The following is a 24,558-nucleotide window of genomic DNA, read 5'->3' on the forward strand; positions in this document are numbered from 1 at the left end:
AGATAATCCTGTTCCAATAGTAATTGGAACCAGTGTTTATTATTTATATTGTTATTAGTTCCTAGATTGTTGGACAAATAAATTGAGACATTTCAACCATTAATTCCATTTGTACAGCTAGTCCTCATTTTGTGACCAGAATTGGGACTGGTAACTTAGTTGTTAAATGCCATAGCCACTGTGAAAAATCATGTGATCATGACTACTTACAATTTTATTGCAGCTTCCCCTTTTCTCCACTGCGTCATCATTTGGAATGCTTACCCTAGTGCTGGGATAACTAGCAAAAAGAGAATTAATGTTTGAGTTTATATTTATTGGAGAGGAAAGGATTAGAAGAAAGTCAGGAAGCACATATTAGACTATGGTAATTTAGGAAGGTATATAAAAATAAATCATTTTCCATTCTCCAGCATGAATTGGAAAGCATTGAGCCAACTCAAGGATTATCAGTGGAAGCTTCCATAGCGTTCCTTCAAAGGTTAATTAGCCTTGTGGATGTATTGATCTTTGCAAGTTCCCTTGGATTTACTGAAATTGAGTCAGAGAAAAATATGTCATCTGGTGGAATTTTACGGCAATGTCTTCGACTTGGTAAGCAAATAGTTCTTAGCATTAAGATGTTTTTTAATCTTTGATAAGTTATCTTAAATATATTCACAAAGAAAATTCCTATTAAAGTTATAATGCCCTAGTATCCATCTAGAGCTGTGATGGTGAACCTATGGCATGCATGCCACAGGTGGCACTTGGAGCCGTCACCTGTTGCTCTTTCGGGTTCCAGTGTGCCAGCCAGATGGTTTCCACATACACGGGTATGCATGCACATGCCAGAAAGATGATTTTCCTGTTTCCAGTGTGAACATGCACATCAGCCATTTGATCTTCTGGTTTCTGGTATGCATGTGCATGCAAAGACCAGCAATGGCAAGATGCGGAGGGTATTCTGGCGGTCGCTTTCTAGTGGAAGAGAGCTGTCGTCCAGGCCTGGCGGGCTGGGGCTTCCATCCCTCCCCATCCGAGCAGGCTTCCTGCCCAGTCCCAGCCCTTCAGGCCAGGGTGCATCCGTGGTCCAGAGCACCTGGCTGGCCACCACGCATCTACCAAAGAAGCATGACTGCTTCCTGTCCGATACCATAATTCTGGCCTTCCTCCTTCGCAGCCCCCCCATGCCAGAAGAGCAGCAGAAGCAGCGGCAACACACAGGCAACGTTTGCTAGCTGCACAAAAAGCCCTCTTGGATGGGGAGTGAGAGAAGCCCCAGCAAGCTGCCCAGGAGAGTCGGAGGAGAGTGCAGCTCCTCATGCATAGAGGCATGGAGGGAGAGAAGCCCTAGCCTGCCCGTCTTCACTGCCACCTCCGCTTCTCCACACTGCTTTCCCAGGAGGGAAGTCCCAGTCTGACCATTCTGGCCAGCAGCTCTGCTCCCCTTCCTCTTCTGGATTCTGGGGCGCACCCTCACCCGGTTCTCGCAGCCAGCAAATGTGGGCTGGAGGGCTGGGGCAGTGCAAGAAGCCCACTCGGGTGGGGAGGGAGGGAAGCACCAGCCCACCCATCTTCGCTGCCATCTTGTCCCTGGAGATGGTAGTTCTCGCACTGCCACTTTCCCAGAGGCGGGAGGAGCAGCAGGCTGAGCAGCCAGCCACCCAGCCACCAAATGTGTGCTTGGGTGGCCTGTCGTTCCTGCCCTTCCACTGCCGCTGTTGCTCTTCTAGGGTGGAATGGCTGTGCAGGAGGAACGCCGGAGATATGGCGCTGGATGGGAAGCAGTAAAAGTTGTGTTGGACAGGAAGTGATCACTTTTCCTTGGCAAAAGAGGTGGTGGGGATGTGCAGGGGCTGGCCTGCTCTTCTGCAGTGCCCAAGCTGGCCAGGCTGGGAAGCCCCAGCAAGCTGCCCCACGGTGGCCGGAGGAGAGTGCAGCTCTTTATGCATGGAGACATGCCGGCTGGGAAACAGTCACACTCCCTTGGAAGAAGTGGCAGGAGAGGGGGGGGCCTGCACTGGCTTGTTCCGAGGCTGGGAAGAGGCTCCAGATTTCCAGCGGAGAGAAGCGGCATTCCATGCCCAACTTTCACTGTCCAGGGCAGCGAAACTGGGTAGTCAGTGGGGATGTTCCACCGCCCCAATGGGGACCAGGGGGGGGGGCAGGCAGGATGGTGTAAGAACCCTCGAAAGGCAAGGCGGAGCCAGCGCATGCGCATCAGGCAAATGGTCTTCATATGTGCATGTGCACCAGAAACCAGCAGACCGGATGGCCGGTGTACATGTGCATGCTGAAAACCAGAAGATATCTGATTTTTGATGTGCGCGCACTCACACACGTGCACTACCATTTTTGCACTCGGTACCGAAAATGTTTGAGTATGCTCTCGTTTTGGCACTTGGTGCTGAAAAGGTTCGCCATCACTGATCTAGAGCTCTAATGGCCATTTATATAAAAAAGGCTGTTTGGAGAAAAGTTCTGCTGAGTGAAAAAGGAATTATTTGTTCCTTTCTAAAAGGAATTGGAAATTCTTTAACCTTATATGCAAAACATTCTAGAATAGCCAATCACTATGTTCTAGAGATGAGTCATATATTTCTGCAAGTAGATGGTTCAGAACCATTCTAGATGCTTCATGACATTGTGTCTTTATCATCAGAAACTGCTTTCAGTCTGAAAATTCAGTGCAAAAATAGATGACTCGCCCACAGCATAGCGTGTAGATAAATGGGACATTTTGGAAATCAAATTGCAGCAACATTGAATGTTTTACACATTCCATTGTAATTAAAAAGTAAGAAAATGAAATATCACAGAACTGAAAATTAATTAAATATCTCAATAGAAATATCCCTAAAATGTGTCCTTTCATTTTAGTATGTGCGATAGCCGTCAGAAATTGTTTGGAGTGTCAGCAACAGCATATGTTAATGAAGCCTAGTGGAGAAAATGCTAAGCGTCAGAAAATAATACAAAGCCTTATAGCCTCAGGAAGGACTGGAGCAAAGGCAAGTGGATTTTTTAAATCAGTACTGGCAAATGATGAGTTTTTCTCCTCTGTATCTAGGTGAATACATTTATGTGACTTTTTTATATTAATGTAAGTATTAAAAACCAAGTATGGTTGTTTAATTACCTAGACATTTATTTTAAGTTGTATATACAATGTAATAATTCTACATATAAATGCTGTCACTTTTCAGGAAGAAAGATGTACTAAATGTAACTCATAAATACCTTTAGTTTCTTTGCATAGTTTTATTTTATTACTGGACAGTCATGATCTGTTGAGTCAAGGCTGCCCAGCACGGCAGAAGTGCAAGGAGACTGGCAGAAAGTGTGGGATTGCGGAGACTTACCTGAGCAACTTGTGGCCTTGACTGCAAGGTTCCCCATTGACTTTTCCCCTGCAAGCTTCCCAGGAAGAAAGGAGCAAGTTCAAACCCAGTGTCTGCTATCAGCCACAGTTATATAATTTCCCTGCAAGCTTCCCTACCTTGGCTTGTGAGAATGTGTCAGGGAAACTTGTAAATAAGGATCATGTGTAGTCCTTTCAGGTATATTTCTTTACCTAAAACAGAATGACCATGTGTGGACAAAAATCAGTGGGAACAGGAGCAACTTCTGACTTCCTTTTGACTTCCTCATTTAATTTCTTTATGGGAGAAATTTTTATTGACCCTCAGATATCTTCCTTCCTTCCTGAGGAAGCGAATGAGGGATTGTGTGAGTGGCTGTGATAGAATGTTGAAAATGAGGATCATGTGATGATCGGCAATGACTGAGCTACTGAAGTAGTTTTAACTTCTTCAAATTTCATTTTCTCAGAAGTAATGGGTCTTGGCATTCTGTAAGTCCATTTGGGGTACAATTGTTGACAATTGTTTGCCCTATGATGCATATTTTTAGCCCAGCTAAACTTTATATACATTTTTGAAAATCTATAATTTAATTGATTTTTCATCAGATATAGTTAGATAGATATATCTATAGATAGATATTCAAAATTAAATAATACATGCCCTTTTTTTTTTGAACAGAGTCCGGTTGATATTGTAACTGGAGGGATTTCTCCAATAAGAGATATTGACAGACTTCTACAGGATATGGATATTAATCGGCTCCGTGCAGTGGTATTCAGAGATATAGTGAGCAACTTTTCCTACTTAATTCCTTTTTTTAATAGTCATGTATAGTTGTTAAACTTATGTACCATTCAATGATACCAAAATCTAATGATGTATATACAAGAATTGTAAAATATTGTGGGACTAACAAATCAGGAATTGAGATCATGTGAAAAGCTTAAGATCATATTAACAATTGTTTCTGCAGGTGGATCGGATTTTCCGAATATTTTTAAAATTGGAATGTATTAAAAACCAGATTGTTATTATCACTGTGTTCCTACAATAGTTGAACCATCAGGACAACTCAAGTTCTTTCTATTTAAAATGTAAAACTGAAATGAGTCCAAATATTTTTTTAGTATATTACCAATACATGTCAATAGAATCCCAATATGACATTTCCCAGTTCTGAAGCTGTAGGTGTTTTACTTCACTCAGAGATGAAAGTAGTATTGATTGCCTAGATTAGAAGGTTTCTACATGAGAACATTCAAAATTATAAAACAAAATATTCTGCTATTTTATCAACATATGCGATTAGCAAAGATCAGGATTTAGTCCGGCATTAAATGAGCAGAAAGGGAGAGTTCTAAATGTGCTTCTGCAAATTTTAAATGAATTCTGAATTCCACTGCTACTCCTGGATAAAGAGTCTTTGCTTATGTACTCATCATAAGATATTGTGGGGAGCTCTTTGAAACAGTTGTGGTAAGCTGTTTTATCGAGTAACAGACTTGAAGGGATACTTTGCTTCTGAAAGAATCGCTCCATGTGATTCACAAAGCCCTAATAAATAAATCCATGTAGATATTTTTTGTTGTAATTTCCTTGAGGAAATTATTTTGTGATAGTAATGTGTAATTCAGGTCTTAGTGTAGGACAATAAAATAATTTTTATTCGTTTTTGTTCTTTTAGGAGGACAGTAAGCAGGCACAGTTCTTGGCTTTGGCTGTAGTGTATTTTATCTCTGTACTCATGGTATCAAAATACAGAGATATTTTGGAACCTCAAGATGAACGGAGGCAATTTCAACCTTCTCAGTCACCCAAAATAGGTTAGTACTGTAGGCATCTGGAAATATACTTTATTGATTAGAGTAGGATATCCATAAAATTATAAATTTCAGCAACTTGAAGACGTGTGTCTTCAGTTCCTAGAATTTTTAGTATTTGTTGGGCTTACTGGAGAATTCAAACAGGAGTTGAAATCCACACAACATTGCTGATGTTGGGGAATGCTCTTAAAATCATTAGCAAGCCATACTGATCAGTTTGCAAACTACTATTCAGTAAATATATTCATACTGCATACGTTTGATAGATATATATGATTGTTTTATTCATTTATATAATTTGGGGGCATAATGGTGAATATTTTTATTTCTAGCTTAGGTTCTATTCAAAACAATCTTTTTAACATTCTGAATAATTCATTGATCTATGATATTCGTTTTGATTATGAAAAATGTTACTAATAACATACTTTCATATTTGTACTTTAAAAATATGAATTGAAAGATTACTTTTAATCTGACACTTGAAAATTGATGTTAAAAATTTCTGATTATTACTTCTAAATATGGAGTTAGTTTATTAGCCCTCAGAGAACCTTGGAACTGTTCATCCATTTCTGCTTACTGTCCAGAACATTATTTTTTTAATATTTCATTGGTTTAATGCAAGTTTAATAGATAAAAATATATTAGTAGTAGTAAACACAAAATAGGATCAATGTCCTTCAGAAATTAACTGGATGATACCTTATGTTCATACATGGATATAAATTACAGATTGGATTACAGATTAACAGAGTTTGAAGGGACCTTGTAGGTCATCTAATCCAACCTCCTGCCCAAAAAAAGGTATAATCACACTTTAAGAAATGCAGTCTAAGTCCAAATGCAACAGTGTGTTTAGCTGAATGTTAAATTGATCATGTCAAGTAGCTAAATAGATTGGAATAGACAAATTTGGGCATTGATTTATTAGTAAGTAAAGAGTCCAGCCAGTTTTGCTTGTAAGTAAAGAGTCCTGCTGGTTTTGCTTGTAAGATTTTATGACTGAAAAATTCAAAGTGGCAAAGTTCCAGATAATTACTAGATGTCAGGAAAGAGATATAGAAGTCATGGCATACTTCCCAAATTGGATGATACTGCTGAAAATTAACTTTTTAAGAATAGCAAGATTGGATGGAATGTGGAACCAGTTATAGCAGACCCTGATATTCTGTACATTATAGTTTTAATTGTTTTCTAGATTCACCATGTTCTTTTTGACAAGTTGTAGATTGTCTACCTAACTAGTTCCTTTTCAGTCCTAATATCTGATAACTGAGTAAGTAAAGAGACCTTGTAAGTATTATATTTTAATTGCTCTAGTATAGAACCTAGTTGGAATTCTTAGTTACAGTAACCTCTAGTATTGTCCATATGATGAATTAAGAACAGAAAACTTTAGGAACAGTTATTTGTTGTAATTTTTGTTAAGACAGCAATTGTTTATAAAATAATCTGATCACTTTGAAGGTAATTCTGATGTTTTATACTATATCTTATATCTCTCTCAAGTTAAGGAAGAACAATGTGAAGCTATTACCACTTTAAGTCAGGAACCTGCCAAACAGTCAGAAAGTGTGACATCTCCACAAAGAAGGGAGTCTGGAATCCAGGAGGAAGCTTATTCCGGATCAGGACACAATTCTGAGATGGTTACTGAACCAGAAAGACAAAGTATAAGTACAGGTCCAGATGCAATCAGTGAAATATTATGTACTCTTTCTTCAGAAGTTAATAAATCTCAAGAAAATAAAAATGAAGTACATAATGAGATTGATGGTAAAACTGCATCCTCTGTACAAACTGCAAAAAACGTCAATGTGAAAGACATCCTAAGAAGTTTGGTCAGTGCTCCTGCAGATGGGGCCACAGTGGACCCTACTGTTCTTCCACCTGTTTTTCTTGGAGCCCTTGGTGATGGGGCCACTGCACAACCAATACAATTTCAATCTTTTGACAGGTAAAGATGGTTAAACCTTGATTTATATAAAATGATATATAAAATAAGTTTTTAAAAAATTAAATATTTTTCCTGAAATGTGCATACCTGCAAATAAATATACTTTATAAATCTAAAAGTATAATATAGGCAGTCCTCGACTTATGACTGAAGTTGAACCCAAATTTTTTGTTGCTGAGACATTGGTTAAGTAAATCTTGTCTCATTTTATGATCTTTCTTGTCACAGTTTTTGAGTGAATCACTGCAGTTGTTAAATTAGTAACATGGTTGTTAAGTGAATCTGGCTTCCCCATTGACTTTGCTTGTCAGAAGGTCACAAAATGTGATCAAATGACCCCAGGACATTGCAACCATCATAAATATGAACTAGTTTCTAAGTGTCTGAATTTTGATCATCTAACCTGGGGACGTTGCAGCAATCATAGGTGTGAAAAACGGTCATAAGTCACAAACAAGCTTTTGCAGATGGGAGAAAGGAAATTAGTTCAGGGTTTTTCAGGATTGCTTTGTGATGTTTTGAAGACTTTGCATTATAGGGAATAAATTCAGAAGCATAAGCATTAATCAGTATAGTTGCAATTTTAAGCAGATTGAATAATGACATATGTGAAAGGAAAAATAACCATAAAAAAGTGAAAATCTTTCCATGACTAAAGTTGTTTTTTTAATGCTCGATTGTTCAATTTTATTCATTCGAGTTAAATAAACCACCTGCATGTTTTATTAAAACAAACTATATTCTTGGCTTTATACAGGTGTATGACTTTGCTTACTGAGCTTCTAAATTTCCAGTTATTGTGCAGATTGAAGAAAGTGATCAAAATTAATCTGTATGCATTGGTGAATACAGGATATAATGTTGCTGCATTAAAGGGGAAAAAACTAAAACTTTGTAAAATTGATATTCTTGTAAGATTTTAACATGTGGTGGAACCTCATTACATTGTCTGCTCCCTTTTTCCCCCCAGATTTGTATGTGTGTGTGTATGTGCATGCGTGCATGTGCTACTGTGTTAGGTTGATTGTGGGTAGAATGGGTTATGACCTGTTGTTCAGGAAACGAGCTGGTTTTATCTCTAGGGACATCACAATACTAACGTTACAGTTGGAAACTTGGAGCAAGCTGGCTTCAGGATGCTCTGAGGAACTTAGTGTATCTGGTTTATATTTAAAGTATTGTCTAGTGCGGAACACAGGGCTTTGTGAATTAATTTTTGGGGTGGGGGAAGAAGAAATCTTGTTAATTTTTTTCCTATGTAGCAGTTATACAGAAAAATATCTCTGGGAATTTTAAAGCATCTCTCTGATCCTACATTTATCTCAGGAATGTTGTGTCAGAAATCAAAACTCTCCTCGTATTTTAAGGATTATCAACTCTTCAGCCATAGCTGGAGAATATACAGTAACAGCTATGTGAGTGAGACCTAGCTGAAAGCCTGGCAGGTTGTGGATTTTTGCAAACAAGAAGATGATGTGTGCTTATTCCCATACCCAAAACTACTCTTTTATGTTACATGGAGATCCAATCTGGTGATTAGTGGTTGCCAGGGATCTATCTTGATAAAAGTTCAAGACCTGGTCTGTTTTTTTCATTAAGGAAGTAGACAGTGAATTGACAGACTATTTGCAGTATTTATTTTCTATAGACTTCCGGAGGCAAAAATACTATTTCATTTCATTTTTTAACAGTAGAAGTGTTGGAAATTATTTAAAGTCCTGCTGAATAAAAAAAAATGAAGAAAATTATCTATTGTATAGTTATTAAAAGTTCTGAAATATGATCTTACATTTTTCAGTTCTTTAAAAAGAATAGTAGAAATAGTTGTTCTTTGCAGTGAAAATTTGATTTTAAGGCCAACTTTTTCCTATTTTTAAGGTATTTCAGAGTTTTTGCAATGTTTTTATGCTATCTTATTTATATAGCTATCCTAACACATAAGCTCATTAGTCCCTGTCAAATACGCCAATTAACTGAATTGTGAGAATGTACTTTTATTACTTCAGTAGTCATCAGTTTTGAAGAAACAGATGAAATAAATAATGGAAGTGTTGTGGACATTTCAATTATTGGTTTAAAAGTGGGCACTTGGCAGCCTGAGGGTGAAGGTTTGGAGAACCAACCTTCGCCCTCATCCTACATCTGAGCTACAAATATTCACCACTTGGCAGCCTGCCCACACTTATGTCCATAGGGGGTTTCAAACTCCCTCATCTGCGTATCTCCTTCCCTAAGCCTTTTTGGCTTTCTGATGGCCTGCACTCCACGATCCCAGATGACTTTCACCCTTTTCTTGCTCTCATTGCTGATGAAGCATGTTCGGCCTGGATGTTGAGCCAGGCTGGGCTAGGCTTTAGCTGTGGAGGGGCGGGGGGGGGGGGAAGAGCCAAAAAAAGCCACTTTAGTTTTTGTTTTACTAATAGGTTCATGTTCTGACCCCTCCTCCGTCCAGTAACGAATGCCGAAACAAGCTTAGCTGGAATGTACTTTATTAGCAAGAAACCAAAACCTCGGTGGCTGAAAGCCAAACATAACAAACAGATAAGGATCTTGGCAGCAACTCAGACAAACCTTGGCAGCAAACCAGCCTGCCAAGCTAGTTACAAAAGTTCTCCAACTTTTAGTCAATGCGTTGACTTCTGCAAGAGGGGCGTGTGCACAAGCAGTCTTTTTATAGTCTGGAGAGGAGCCTAATGACCACCAGCTGAGTGCAATTACCTCCTGTACTTGCGCAACTGTTCCTGACGCCTATTAGCTCTTTGGTGCCAGGCATCCAGGAACAACTCACTGCTGGCGTCTGGATCACTCTCCCTTGTCTCCTCCCCACTGGTCCAAGGCTCAGGCGCCTCCTGGTGGCCAACCAGCCTCTCTGCGCCCTGCTCGGAGTCGGAACCCTGTCCAGGGTCCTCCATATCCTCCAGAGCCGACTCATAGGGTCCCTCGCTGTCGGAGTCTGGTGGCAGCTCCAACGGCTCCTGCTGGGCCACAACAGGTTCATATCTGTTATTAATGAACAACTTCCTGCCTTGGGATGCTAAGTAGAGCATGCAGGTCCCCACATACTCCTACACTCACATGGATGCATGTATCTCTTAAAGACATAACCCAACAAATTCACTTCTTTTCATTCATACATCTAACCAATGCATATACTTTCTATAGGATGAAAAAAGGAAACATTTTTCTTTCATTGAATGACAGTAACACTACTTCATCCTTGCTACAAATTAATGATTCAGAATCCATGGCAAAGTACTATGATAAATAGTACACATACAATATCTTAACTTTTAACTTTTGATACGACATAGCAAAATACTGATTTGTTTCTATGTAGCAAAATGTAGAAAAAAAAATTCTGTACTTTTTTTGGGCCATTATTAAGTATTATCCCTGACCATTCAAAATTAAAATATTAATCATAATAAATTTAACATACATCTAACATTTATAGTCTTTAATCTTAAATTATTTTTAAAGTGAAAATCAAAGCTCATATTCTGATAATATAAATTTATAACCTAATAGATTTTTGTGCAAATTTTTGTGCATGTAAAAAATATCTACAATTATGGCTTAATTCCTTGGTTGGGGCTCAGGTGGTTTTTGCTTCCATATTTTAATGTATAGTTAACATTAGTGTCACCTTTGTAATAATTTGATGCACACTATAACATCCATAGTGAATACCTATTCATTCATAGTATTCAGAATGTCTAATCAAGCCTAGTTTAGTTATAGTAATTAGTGGAACTTAAAATGGAAAGAAATAACGGTATCTTTTTAATAAATTTATAAGCTGCTAGAAAATTTCTACATTATATATCTGAGTTTGGAGTCAGTGTTAATATGTTTTATTTACAAATGGCATATTTTAATGCTATTAAGGGAATACTTTCTACCACTACTTAACAGTACTGTCAACAGAATAAATTGATTAAATAAATGGAATGTTGAAGACTTTTGGCTTATAGTTAACACCAGGTAATTAAAAAGAAGCACTGCTTTGGGAGTCCATAATATATATCAACTGTATTCCTTAGCTCATTAACAGAGGAATTGCATGTTTATGGAGCTAACTTGCAATTAAAAGTGTCTTTTATGTATGGTTAACTGGATATTTTAAATGTTTGGAATAAAACATTACTATTAAATTGAAACTGGTTTGCCACAATTATTCTTTCTAATATAAATGATGCTTGAAACATAGACTATATTCAGTTTTGAATATTTCTGAGTATTTAAGTTAAAACACTAATTTCATAGGTTATTTTTATAGCAACTTATTTATAAAGTTAAAAACATATTGTTCCAGTTTATTTTAATTTTGAACTTTAGTAGTTTTCAATTTATTTAAACTCTTGTGCAAATGTCAACTTTGTTTTAAGCATATTAATTCTAGCGATGACTACTTTGCCTAAAACTACTTTTATGTAGTTTTCGTTAGAAATAATGTAAAGTGTTGACATAAAAGGGTAAAATCAGAATCTGTTTCAGAGTATCTTTAAAAAGCAGATTTTTAATAACAATTTGGTATCCTTAGAACATATAATAAAAATTTGACAATTCTGAGAAAAGAGAAGTAATATCTGAATTTCAAACATGACTACTTTGCATAAGTCTGAATTTGTTATGTATATTTTAAATATATATTTGGTCATTCCCAAGCATTTAAAATATAGTTTGTAACATACATCTTTTCTGTCATAGGAGTGTGGTTGTGGCACCAAAGAAGTCGGTGAGTTCATCTGCAGCTACAATTAACATGCCTGCAAATGCTGTTAGTGTGGTTTCTTCTTTGGATTCTTCCCAAGCTCCAGATGTAACTGGAGGCTCTCCAAGTAAGTGAGGGAACAGAGATGAGTTTTGAAAAATAAAATAACAAAGCAATATGATATATATTTGTAATTAAGCTACTGAGACATTATATACCACCCAATTGAAATTGCAAAGTTGAGTTTTCTTGGCTAAGAAATGCTCCAAAGAATCTTAAGTAATGATCTTTTATCTTTTTTAACATTTTATTTATTTTATTTATTACAAATTTGATTCTTAGAATACTTTTACGTAAGTATTATGTCCCCAGTTTCAGTGCTGATGTTACTGCAAAGATTGTTATATGGACTTCATGTAATAAGATGGAGGACTCTGAACCTATCCCTCATCTCCATATAAATAGCTTTTAACACTACACATAAAGTTAAAATAGGCATTGGTATTCATTTGTGGGCCTGAATCTTCCTTAAACATGTAATATGCAAATATTCTGCCTTGGATTATAACATTCTACCTTCTAGTAGAATTCCATATTTTACAAAAGAAATCAAAAATGTTGGTAGTTACTTGTGGTTGCTTTTTCCTTCACACAATTGTGTCCAATTCTCAGAGATTGCTTGGACAAGACCCTGCAGTTTTCTTTGCAAGGTTTTTCAGAAATAGTTTACATTGCTTCCTTTCTTCATGGCGAAGGTCATCCAACTGGCATCGTGCCTAAGGTAGAAGTAGTATTCACGGTCTCCCGGTTTCTAGATTGATTCCTTAACCTCTGAAGCAAACTAGCTCCGATTACTTGTTCATTGCCAATAAAATTATATTATACTATAAACAAAGCTGAAATTGAAGTTCATTTAATACACACACACACACACACACACACACACACATGTATATGTATATATGTATCTGTATGTGTATATGTGTGTGTACACACACACACATATACATATATGTATCTGACAACCCCCCCCCCCCCCCCCCGGCCTGTGAATAAACTAGACTACAGGCTTGGCTAGATAATTCCACAAGACACAACTAGAATACAGATTTCTTCAATAAGAGTTGGAATGGTTGTTTCCTGCAAATGTCCCCTCCCAACACCTCACTTATAAACCCTCTTGGGAGGGGCCCAAGCACAACCACCCGTGTGTAATTATCGTCTATGAGACTGCCTTCAGAGTTGCGAGCATCAGGGACAAACTGCCTTTGATCCTCCCCACTGCTCCATGCCTCAGGCGCCTCCTGGTGGCCAAACAGCCTCTCTGGTCCCTGCTCTGAGTCTGAACCCTGCCCAGGGTCCTCCACATCTTCCATGGCAGACTCATATGGTTCCTCACTATCCGAGTCCCAACATACATGTGTGTGTGTGTGTGTGTGTGTGTGTGTGTGTGTGTGTGTGTGTGTGTGTGTAAGATTTAGTGGCGGCTGAAAGAAAATATTATGTTCTCTACCTTTTTATTTGTATGAAACCTTGGTTTGGAATGATTCTCCAGAGATTATTTTACCTGTCCATTGTTATCCTTATGCATCAATTAAATACCTTCATTCAATTATTGAGATGATATTCATGAAGATTTGAAATAGGAAATAATCCTGCAGTGAGACTGTTTAGGATAGTTCTCATAGTGGACTAGATTTATGTTTCAGTCCTAAAAGGAGCATCAGGTAACTACTGTAAAAAAAGTAAATTTGAGATACATAGTACTTAAATTTTGCAATAAGCGAATTAATTAATTTAAATCTTTTTTTTCTATGTCAGGCAACAATATTTTTATGCAAAATATTTATTTAGCCAACTACTGTACATATTCCTTTTACAAAGAAAATTTTTGTTACTAAAGAAAGGAGAAATAAAATCTGTCTCATAGCTGTTACTTTGTCATTAAACTAGTAGTTAGGTGACACCTTTGTTTGCACATATACATTCAGACATGCAGGTGCTTCGAGAACAACCCCTTTTCTTAAGAGCAATTTATTGCCAGAGACATTATTTGTTTAGATCCTTGGGGACCTTGAATAAACAATAAGCTTTCACTAGAAGGGTGCTAGACAGATGATCTATTTGCATTTCCTTTTATGTTCTTACATATGTCTGTAAAACTGTCAGTTTGAGGGAGCCAGTTTATCAGTGAAAGGATAAGAGAGATAAGCCACTTGGTTTCCACTTGTTTGAAGTAGCTACCACAGTTACTTGCATGTCAGCTTCTGAAAGATCTCTCTTCTCTTAAATGAATAAGAGCCATTTTAAAATGAAAACTCAGCTGGAAGTACATTTAGTACATTTATCTAAATAAGATTTATATGATGTAGTGCTTTGGAAACACTTGCAGAGCAATGCCTAACTGCATTTTTGTGCTTTCACAATCTTTAAACTAATATATTCTTTGAGACTACTGTTTCTATCAGTGCTGAAGTTATAAGGCTTAAATGGTATTTTAATCTGTAGAATCACTTGGATGTTTTTACCCTAAAGAATACAGTCTGAAATCTAAATGTGTTAAGAAATTGGTTGGATTTTTTTAAACATTGTCTCATATACTGTATATAGGAAATGTAAAATTTGAGGTTCAATGTGTGGCATTTCGTATGTATTTAGCTTTAGGTTTTATCTTATTCATATTAAGTTGCACAGTTGTTTTTATTTTTAAATCAACTGACTAATTTTTTAAACATGCACAACGTACAATCCCCCCCCCCCAAACTAGTTAATTACGTTTGGAGTGGAACTGCTAGAGGGAATTGCTTCTCCTTTCTAAGGCAGGCATTAGCCTGAACAGATGTGCTGCACTGCTATTTACATTCTACTGATTCTAGCAGTATGGAAAATGTGATTTGAAGTAGCTTGTGCTGCAATAAAACTTCATTTTATCTGGGCACCAAGCCAAGTTTTTCATCATAAACCAAGCTCTTCAGTTAGTTAGTGGTAACCAAAAACTCTGTTGCTGACTCTGAATGTCCAACATCAGGAGCTGATATCTCAAATAACTTAATATTGTCCTGTTAGATTTATAACTTGCCACATCCCAAAGGATCAGAGTTAGTAGCAACTTAAAAGGAAGAACATTTATTATAACAGATTTTTAGCTTGCGTACTTACTTTTTTTTGGCTCCTGATCTTTGTGATAATTGTTTATTTTTTAAAATATAAATATTAGGGAAAAAGTGATAATTTTCACACACACACACACAATACATGCAGTACTGCTATATTTTACTTTCTCTCATTTTTATCATAGATTCTGTATTACAATTTACAATTGCAAATTTCTTATGATGCAGGATACCATAAATAACAATATACCATAGAGGTTTCCATGCAGATATTCATTTTTAAGATAATTAAAATAAAAACAAATACAGAAGTTAAAGAAAAAAACATGGAAAATGTGTGATAAATCTAAAGTTTTTATATTTTGAGATATTCAAAATTTTTGGAACACAATTTAATATTATATCTTTACTTTATTGTAAGGTTATAACGTTACAATAAAATATAATTAGTACACATGAACATGTTTCCTGTGTGGACAACCTTGCAAGACTGACACTGTTTTGCAAGTCTGAAAATGTGTTTCTGCCAGTCACGTTTACAGCCCAAGGGAGGGTCCATTTGAGATGTTTGTCACTCCCACATTCCATCTCCCATTCCTATTCCCATTACCAGAAAACTTTCAGGACCCAGGATTTTTTTGTAATTGTATTGATCTAATGGTATGCATTATTTCTTGCAGAGATAATGTTTCAGCTAAATACATTTTTGATCCTGAATGATATGAAGATTTATTTTAATTAAAAATATTTATTTGTTCATTTATTTTTCTGAGAAGTAGTAGAGGGGGTGGTTGTGCAACAGCTTTAGAGAGAAAACCTTGGAGGAAGTTAATTATCTGGATGATTTTCAGTCTGGTTTCAGACCCAGATATGGACTAGAAATAGCATTGGTCACATTTTTGAATGACCTTTGGCATTGGCAGGATAGTGATCCTCACCCATGTCTCCATCCAGTTGGTTTTTAGCTTTGGTTTAATTTTCCTAATTTTATTTGATTTGTGTTACTTTTTAAAACTTTTTTTATTACATTGTAAGTTGCCCAGAGCCATTGCATCAGTGAGTTGGCAGCACAAAATACAAATAAATAAATAAATAACCTTCAACATTTTTCAGAAAATAAATTTTGTATGCACTCTTTCTTCTGTGTTACCTATTGAAGAAGAAAACAAAAAGAAAGAAAGAGAAAGAAAGAAATATATATAGAGAGACTTTAGGATTAGTATCTGTATCTCAGTCACAGTTGTTCATTTGTTAAAAACAGAAAGTTATATTACTTATATTCCATTTTCTATGAGGGAATATTCAAAAAAATAAGGGAAAAATCTCCAGAATATAGGGAAGAATTAATATTGTATTGATATTTCTCAAGCATGAGAAAATTGACAAATTGAATATCTTTTAATAGCCAGAATTGATGTGAATTTGTGTTTTGAGCTTTTGATTTAATAACCCACTATTATTGATATTCACTGCGTCTGTTTTCTTGTAGAAAGAGAACATATAACAGGTACAGTATGTTTATGTTAGTTCTCTGAAAATACCAGTTTTATAGATAGATCTGAGTTGGATTTAATTCTTTCTTCAAATGTTAGCTAATGTGTTCATTGTGTAACTCTTTTCTTAAGGAAAGTGTTTATTCCAGTTAGAGATGTCATATAATAAAAATAATTTGTAAATAGATAACACAAATTAATCAGAACTAGCTGGGCTAATAAATGTTAAATGTTAATAATTAAATACAGGAGACTAAAATATTAAATATATTAATCTAAAATTACTTATATACTAATTTGTTACAATAATAAAATATAGAATACTACATTCTAAAGCGACTACTCATATTAAGACAATGTGAGATGTTACATAATTTAAATAGATGTGCTAAAATATTGTTATAGATCTAAGCCAAGTACTAAATCTCTATTATGAAACTAACAGACTAATGTGTGGAATGATGAATTCTAAATAGGCTTTGCATAAGTCTAAAATACAAAATACATAGATATTATACAATATCAACTATTAAATTTTAAAAATTACTTCATTAACAGAAGGATAGTAATTATGGCAATTATATAGAAAATGTATTCCAGATGTTTTCTTTCTAAAAATGCTGGGTAGTTTCAGTGTTAATTTCTCAAATTGTAAAATGAGTTAGTGAAATTAACTATTTTGAATAAAAGAATATCTGAAATATTTCACCTGGTTTCAATCATCTTAGCTGTCAATATGAGCCCTCTGATATATTCTGATAGTAGAATAGAAACACAAGAGACCTTCTGTATAGTTAATAAAAACACTTTTTATATCTTGTATATATCCATTATTCAAGAATGGGGATACTCTGTAGTTCCATGGCTCAATAGAATTGCACAGTTATATTTTAAGCTCTATCAGCTTTTCATCGTCTCTATATCATACCATCTTTTAATAACCAGATTTTGGCAAGTGTGAACACTGTTTTTTAGAAGTGGGCAAGTTTTAAAGAGTAGAGACATACTGTTAATGTAAAGCATACATATCTTAATCAAAGTAGAGGAAGAAAAACAACAATTTTTTGTTATTTGTATTCTTTTTTTCCCAGTCTGAAAATGTTAAAGACAAGTTTTAATTGATGCTCTTTGGTAATGGATAACTTTGGTAATGATGAGTTTCCCAAAAGCTATACAGGGAATAATTTGAATGTTATTCAGGTATTTAAGGGCTTGAGCTATCTTTTTCCAAAATTCCAAGATCAATATGAATATAGCATGCTGCTAAGTAGAGTTCTAGTCAGTATCTGCTGAATTATATGTGAATTATTCTGTACGCTTACAAATTGATACCCCTGCTTTGAATTCAGAACTATTGTATCACAAATCAACTAGTATTATAAATCTATAGAAGTAGGATAAATTGCATAAAAATTAGAAGTGTGAAAAGAAATATAATCTTTAATATGTCCCACATATAAATATTTGGTAGCTGGTAAATTTAAATACAAGTTTCCTACTTCATCTGAGGATAGATAGAGTAGGATTAATTTTTCAGTTGGTGACATTTTTAGTAAAAAAGTTCAAAGACAGTGGCCCTAGTAAAGATCTTGGAGCCAAAGGGAACTGCTACCAGTCAAAGTAGAAAGTACTGAACTAGCATGGGTTTTGATTAAAGATAGTTTCATATATTTACAGCTATTTGAACTCTTAAAAATCTCTTTGGCAGGCAATGGATCATCAGATTCAAGATTACCATCTGTTCCTACACTTTCTTCTGTGCCTGAGGATTCTGCTTCAAACATGAGGTAACTTTTAAGTTTCTTCCAGCTGGCTATATCATATTCCAATTTATTTAAGTAATATGGAATTCACTCTACACTTCTGACTGGATTGTGCTCTTTCATTTGAGGCCTATAGGAAGTTTTGGATTTCTAGTACTACTATTTCCGTTGAAATAGTAATTAAACTCAGTGTGTTTAGCCACTGGCTTGTTGACTTTTGTTGATGCATTTTATACTTTTGCAGATTGCTTTCTTCTTAGATAATTTTTGCTCCTTATATTATGTTTTTCATTGAACTTGTACATTTCTTAGTATTTCAGAGAGGCTTGAGCATGCTTTGGAAAAAGCTGCCCCTCTTCTGAGGGAGATATTTGTGGACTTTGCTCCTTTTCTTTCACGTACCCTTTTGGGTAGTCATGGTCAAGAACTACTGATAGAAGGTACAAGTAAGTTTCCCTTTTTTATCACTTTATAAATTAAGAACTGTAATATTTTAAATAAATATTTGACGATGGAAGCTAATTTAAAATTATTCTTTATATTGAATAAATTATTGAAATAATATTAATAGCTGAGTATTGCCACCAAACTATTTAGTGTTTATTTTAGGATTACATTCAGCTCATATAATTAGGATTAAAAAGCCACAAGATGATTTACTATACATGTGAAGGAACTGTACTTAGCTACACTGTCATATTCTATTCAATATTTATTATTATCTTACATATTGCTTGGTCACTTTTCTTATTCATCTTATCTTTTTTACCTATCCTTATAACCAACTACATCATTTCCCCTTAGAATATCATGCAGGTCAATGCAGGCATTTCTGAGTTAAGAATGTCCAATTTATGGACAACGTACATATATTTAACAATGGACTACTCTTATTAAAAACATCACACGGAGTTCTCATTCCTGAAGCCGAAAACTGCTGAAGCCATGCAGTGTTTTTTTTAATGAAATGCTGAATCTGGGAATTTTTAATATACAGTCTGTTTTCAGTGGTTCATAAAAACATTGTATGGCTTCAGTGGTTCATTGGGTAAAGACAACACTGCCCACCATTTTTATTACTTTGTTTATCCATAACATATATATCCTGCCCATCTTATCTGAGTGGCTCTGGGTGGTTTACAATACAATAAACGATTCACAATATAAAACATAAGTAACAAAGACATACATTAAGAAGTTGCTAAAAATATTAAAAGTTAAAGAATTAAAATGGCAGAAAAACACCTGTCACCCATGAAAAGAAGGACTAGGGGTGACATGATAGCAGTGTTCCAATATCTAAGGGATTGCCACAAAGAAGAGAGAATCAATCTATTCTCCAAAGCGTCTGAAGGCAGGACAAAAAGCAATGGATGGAAACTAATCACAGAGAGAACCAACCTAGATCTAAGAAGAAATTTCCTGACAAATGGAACAATTATTCAGTTGTTAATGCTCCAACACTGGATGTTTTAAAGAAGAAATTGGGCAATCATTTGTCTGAAATGGTATAGAATTTGCTGCTTGAGCTGGGGATTGGACTAGAAAACTCCAACCTCCCTTCCAACTCTGTTATTCTGTTATTAGTACCCCCACAGTTACGTAGCCTTGTCTAACCCCCATGCCAGTTGGCAGAGTCAGATTTTCACACTCTAGCTGAAGGCTAGAAGTGGGGGATGCCCCCCCTCGGGATGAAATGTTGCAAAGGCCATGGGCAATGGCAGAGAAGGATGTCTTCCAGAATTCAACCAATAAGAATTCTTTAACCAATAGGATTCGCAACATACCTTTCCTTCCTGACCAGGTGGGAGGGGACAGTAATTAGTATGAGATGGTTCCGCAGGTAACTTAGTCCCATGCTATGAAGGGATTTAAAGTTGATTACCAAAATCTTGAATTGGAGCTGGAACCAAACTGGCACTTGGTGCAGCTCACATAGCAAAGATGTTATATGTGCAACCCTATGGCAACCAAAATGTCTCACACTGCCATGTTCTGAACCAGTTACAACTTTAGATGCTCTTCAAGGGTAGCCCCATCTAGAGCCAATTACAATAGTTCATATGGAGGATGACCAGGGTATGAGTGACTGAAAGAAGGACTTCTTGATCCAGGAAAGTAGTGAAAAAGGTGAAGTTCAGTAAAAGTCCTCTTAGCCATGACTGCCACTCGGGACATTTGTATTGATTCAGCTGTAAACTTTAATTTTTGTTGATCACTCTATTTATTTGATATTGCCTTGTCAAGTAAATTATAAACATTTAAATTATATTCTTATCTTTCTGAAATAGCAAAGTGTCTTCCAGCATTTGATGTCTTTTTTACTACACTGTTAAACAGGATAATATAAGAGTCATTGTAAAATATAATCATCTGGGTATATCAGGTTTAGAAACTTGGGTAGGTTTATTAAACTATTACATTATTACTTTTGTTTATAAAAGGATTGAAAGTAAGTATTGTTAAGTAATTTATAGTATTGAAAGAATATAGACAACTATGTATAATTTCAGGAGAGTACATCAAAATGTGCGAGGGCAAGGCAGTTTTTAGAGAAACAATACAGGAAATGCAAACTAACCTTGAACATCTGAAACTGATTTACAGAAAGATTTAGCAAATAGAAGAACAGGCAGATGGTGGCTTTTTGTTGTGTACAATTCAAGTATTAGGGGTACAAATGATTTATGAATCAGACAATTTCATTTAAAAGGTTTGTTGCTCAAGCTTTGGTGCATTTTTCTTTCCTTTTCCCTCTTTGCATCATTTTTTTTTCTTTTCCCTCCCCCATTTCCTAGTTTTCTATTATTATTTTTTTGAATTTTCTCTTTGTATTTTATATTTTGATAAACCAATAAAGGTTTTTTTTTTTAAAAAAGGTTTGTTGCTCACAGATTATCATATAATAATATTGTATATATTTCCATTCCTATATGTTGCCAATTTTTCATTTAAATGTTTAGGTTATATGAATTGTTTAGTAATATACAATATGTGAAGATAGATTTTCATTGGATGGGGTACAGTGGATGGTATCAGCTATTGTACTATTACTTTTCCAGAAATATGGGTGTTTCTTATTTCAGAGGCGAACATCTCAAGACAATTGCAAATCTATTAAAAGTTTATAACATGTAAATGATAGAAACTAAAAATGATGATTAAAGTTCAGATAAAAATAGATTTTGACACATTTTCAATTCTGGTTAGTAGAATTGTGTTACCTTAGTGACATACTTACAGACTTTTAGGAAATATACCAGAAAATTGAGAGATTCTGCTTTCAGTATTAGTGTACTTGAAAAATGCCATTATAAAAGGTCATATAAACTGGGCAAACTAAATGGTGAATTCAGGGAAATACTTTAGCATATATTACAAATTTATGATTTTTAAAGAGTTTGATCATTATTATTAAGTGCATTATTAGTGGAATGATTCCTAAATTCAATGGATGCATAAATAAAATGTTTTATCACATACATACATTATGTTATATCTAATATAGAAGATATATAGAAACATTGAGTTTATAATTTAATACTTCAGCTAGTCTACCTATTTTTGTAACATATTAACTGTGTGATATTATGGCTTAGTAGTCCCCCCCCCCCAGTGTAATTAATTAAGCCCAAAGGCAAACAGAATTAAACTTGGCATTGTGAAACATTGATTGCTGAAAAGAATGCCACCATTTTAGGGTTTTTAAAATAACGTGTTTTCATATTATACTAGGGAAATGGCATGAAGTGTGAACTGATATTAATAACCAAATTAGTTTATAAATGTATAGGTTACTCTTGTGCTCTCCACCTCCTTAAGGTTTAGGTGAGGGTCAAGGGTCAAAGTACTAATAAGAGGGCTTGGGATGTCTGCTGCCATGAAACAAAATGGAAACTTGATTGATAGCTGGAGGGGCTGAAGGGAGAGAACGCAATGGAGAAAGCAAAGGTCACAGAACCATTTCCCTTCTCTGCATATATAATGATCAATCCGTTCCAAGGTGAAGAAATGTAATATTATAAATCAATATACCATATGCCATACTTCGTTTTATTAACTTGAAACCCTAATATTTATATAATACTAATTAAATAGCTTCAGGTCATCATTTTATATTAAATTGTGCATTGCAGTAATTAAATGACTGCATATATTTAAATACATATTCTCTCACATAAACAATTGGATAAACAATGAATATGTGAGATTCCTTGTATTAAATGAGAATTATTCTACAGAATAGGGACAATATTATCAAATCTCAAATAGAATGTTTATTATATAATAAAATTCCAATATTGTATATTAAATATATGAAAGTAAAGCCAATCAAAGTATGTAATTCCATTTCTTTTCTCCTTTAGGTCTTGTATGTATGAAATCTAGCAGTTCAGTTGTGGAATTGGTCATGCTGCTTTGTTCTCAGGTAGGTTTCAGCTGACTTTTAAACAGCTAGTATTGCCAATAAAACAAGCAAACAATCTAGCAATAAAAAAACATTTAGTTTTAGAGCTTTTGAAATTGTACTTCAGATCATTGATATTGATATTCTGGATTTAGTTTTAACCTCGGCAACTTGAGATCTATTTTTCCCCAACTATTTGTCTCCAAACTCCTATTTTTGTCACAATTTCATGTATTTTTCTTTCTGTTCAATGATATTAGCCTGAACATCATTATTGTAGCATTACTCAAACAAACCTGATTACAAAAGAGAGACTCAGAACAACAGCAGAGGTAGCTGCAATTTGGTGTCCATTATATTTTTCATTCCCAGCTCCAAGCCAATGTCTCTGCTGCCTTAAAATAACAGAAATTCTAGAATCTAGAAAAAATTATAAAAGTTTTTTATATAGTATATAAAACAATACATTAACAATATTATATTATCCAATGTGATCAAGATAGATAAATTTTGTGATTTATTATGTTTTATATTATTTTAATAAGAGGCATATTTTTATCCAATAATATATTTAACAAGGAAAATACAAAACTATGGATGCTAACATATAATGTAAAGTAATATAGCTGCATTGGAATTAATGGGATTTGATCTTTGCCCTTTTAAAAAGGATTTAAACTACATGGGGCCTCATACTAATTCCTCTTGACATAGGTTCTATGAAAAATGTAAAATGCTATTAGTAATATGAATAACGTCATATTTTTTACTATTGTAGAAAGAAGTGTTGCAATTAATTGTGATTTCCAAAAAATATAATAAAAAAAATTAGATACATCAACAAATTATAAATATGTAATAGATCAAATGGAAAGTTTTTATAAAGCTTTTTTGTTTTGGCCTTTATAAATCACATCTTTACTGATAGTAAATTCCCCTACTTAAAACTTTAAAATAGCTTTTTTTAATGGGAATGTTATTGGTCTAGAGGTCAAGGGTTTTGACCCATTTCAGAACCTTTGACCTTCATTTAAAGCCCTTATGGTTTACTTGCCTGACGAATAAGGATAATGCAAAATTAATGTTTTTTTTACATTGATTTATTTGTTTTAGTGCCTGTATTGCCAAATGTATTTAGTCTGTGCTGATAGACATTTCATGAATACAAATGAAAGAATCATAGAAGGTGTGAAAAATCAATAACTTGCATTGACAATAAAGTGCAATAAAAACAATTACTTTTGGAGATTACAGCTAATGGATTTTTACAATGAACTAGTGAAGAATAGTTTTGTTTCTAGTGAGTCTGTTATTCAGTAATGCACTCAAACATGTTAGGACTATTTACATTGTTTCTAGAAATGCACATAAGGAACTGGGTGCTATACAATTTTAGGTAGGTAAATACGTAGGTAGGTAGGTTAGGTAGGTAGGTAGGTAGGTAGGTAGGTAGATTTCTAAGGCAGAATATTTTAAAATAATGATTTTTGAAAAGGAAGGAACTTTATTTGTTTAATACGTTCTTTGAAACATTGATAAACATGTAAAAGTACTATTAACTGAGAGAATAGTTAAAACTTTATTGTTTAGCACACACAATACACAAACCTATCACATGCACTAATATAAAATATACATAACTATGAATACATATGAGTGATATCAAGAATATGGAGATTGGCAAAAAATCAATGTATTGAAATATTTAATAATTAAGGAAAGATAATTCAACAAAATATGTATATTATTACTAAAAGTCTATAAGATTGTTAATTGTGTTGAATATGAAGGGTATTGTTTTATTTGTACTAAAATGTAACTGGTTCCACACTGTTCACACAAAGATCTGTTTGTAGAAAAAAAACTTAAAAAAAACTAGGAATACATATGAAAATTACTTGTATCAGAATTATTTCTATTGTTCTATGATTCAACAT

The 24,558-nt window shown here is 34.6% G+C and overlaps 1 protein-coding gene across 1 annotated transcript in view; it reads left to right on the forward strand.

Moving 5' to 3' along the window:
• LRBA (LPS responsive beige-like anchor protein) overlaps nucleotides 1-24,558 on the forward strand; it is a 380,505-nt gene that overhangs the window by 78,714 nt on the left and 277,233 nt on the right. Inside the window, exons 26-34 of the mRNA XM_087724319.1 lie at nucleotides 414-594; nucleotides 2,863-2,993; nucleotides 4,026-4,133; nucleotides 5,032-5,170; nucleotides 6,683-7,130; nucleotides 11,841-11,971; nucleotides 18,159-18,237; nucleotides 18,526-18,659; nucleotides 22,581-22,642. Coding sequence (XP_087580445.1) covers nucleotides 414-594; nucleotides 2,863-2,993; nucleotides 4,026-4,133; nucleotides 5,032-5,170; nucleotides 6,683-7,130; nucleotides 11,841-11,971; nucleotides 18,159-18,237; nucleotides 18,526-18,659; nucleotides 22,581-22,642 — 1,413 coding nt within the window. The remainder of the gene's footprint in view (nucleotides 1-413; nucleotides 595-2,862; nucleotides 2,994-4,025; nucleotides 4,134-5,031; nucleotides 5,171-6,682; nucleotides 7,131-11,840; nucleotides 11,972-18,158; nucleotides 18,238-18,525; nucleotides 18,660-22,580; nucleotides 22,643-24,558) is intronic.

The sequence above is a fragment of the Thamnophis sirtalis genome, unplaced genomic scaffold (assembly GCF_051295495.1).
Source record: "Thamnophis sirtalis isolate CommonGarterSnake01/CBP01778 unplaced genomic scaffold, rThaSir2_p1.2 scaffold_10, whole genome shotgun sequence".
Classification (NCBI taxonomy): Eukaryota; Metazoa; Chordata; class Lepidosauria; order Squamata; family Natricidae; genus Thamnophis; species Thamnophis sirtalis.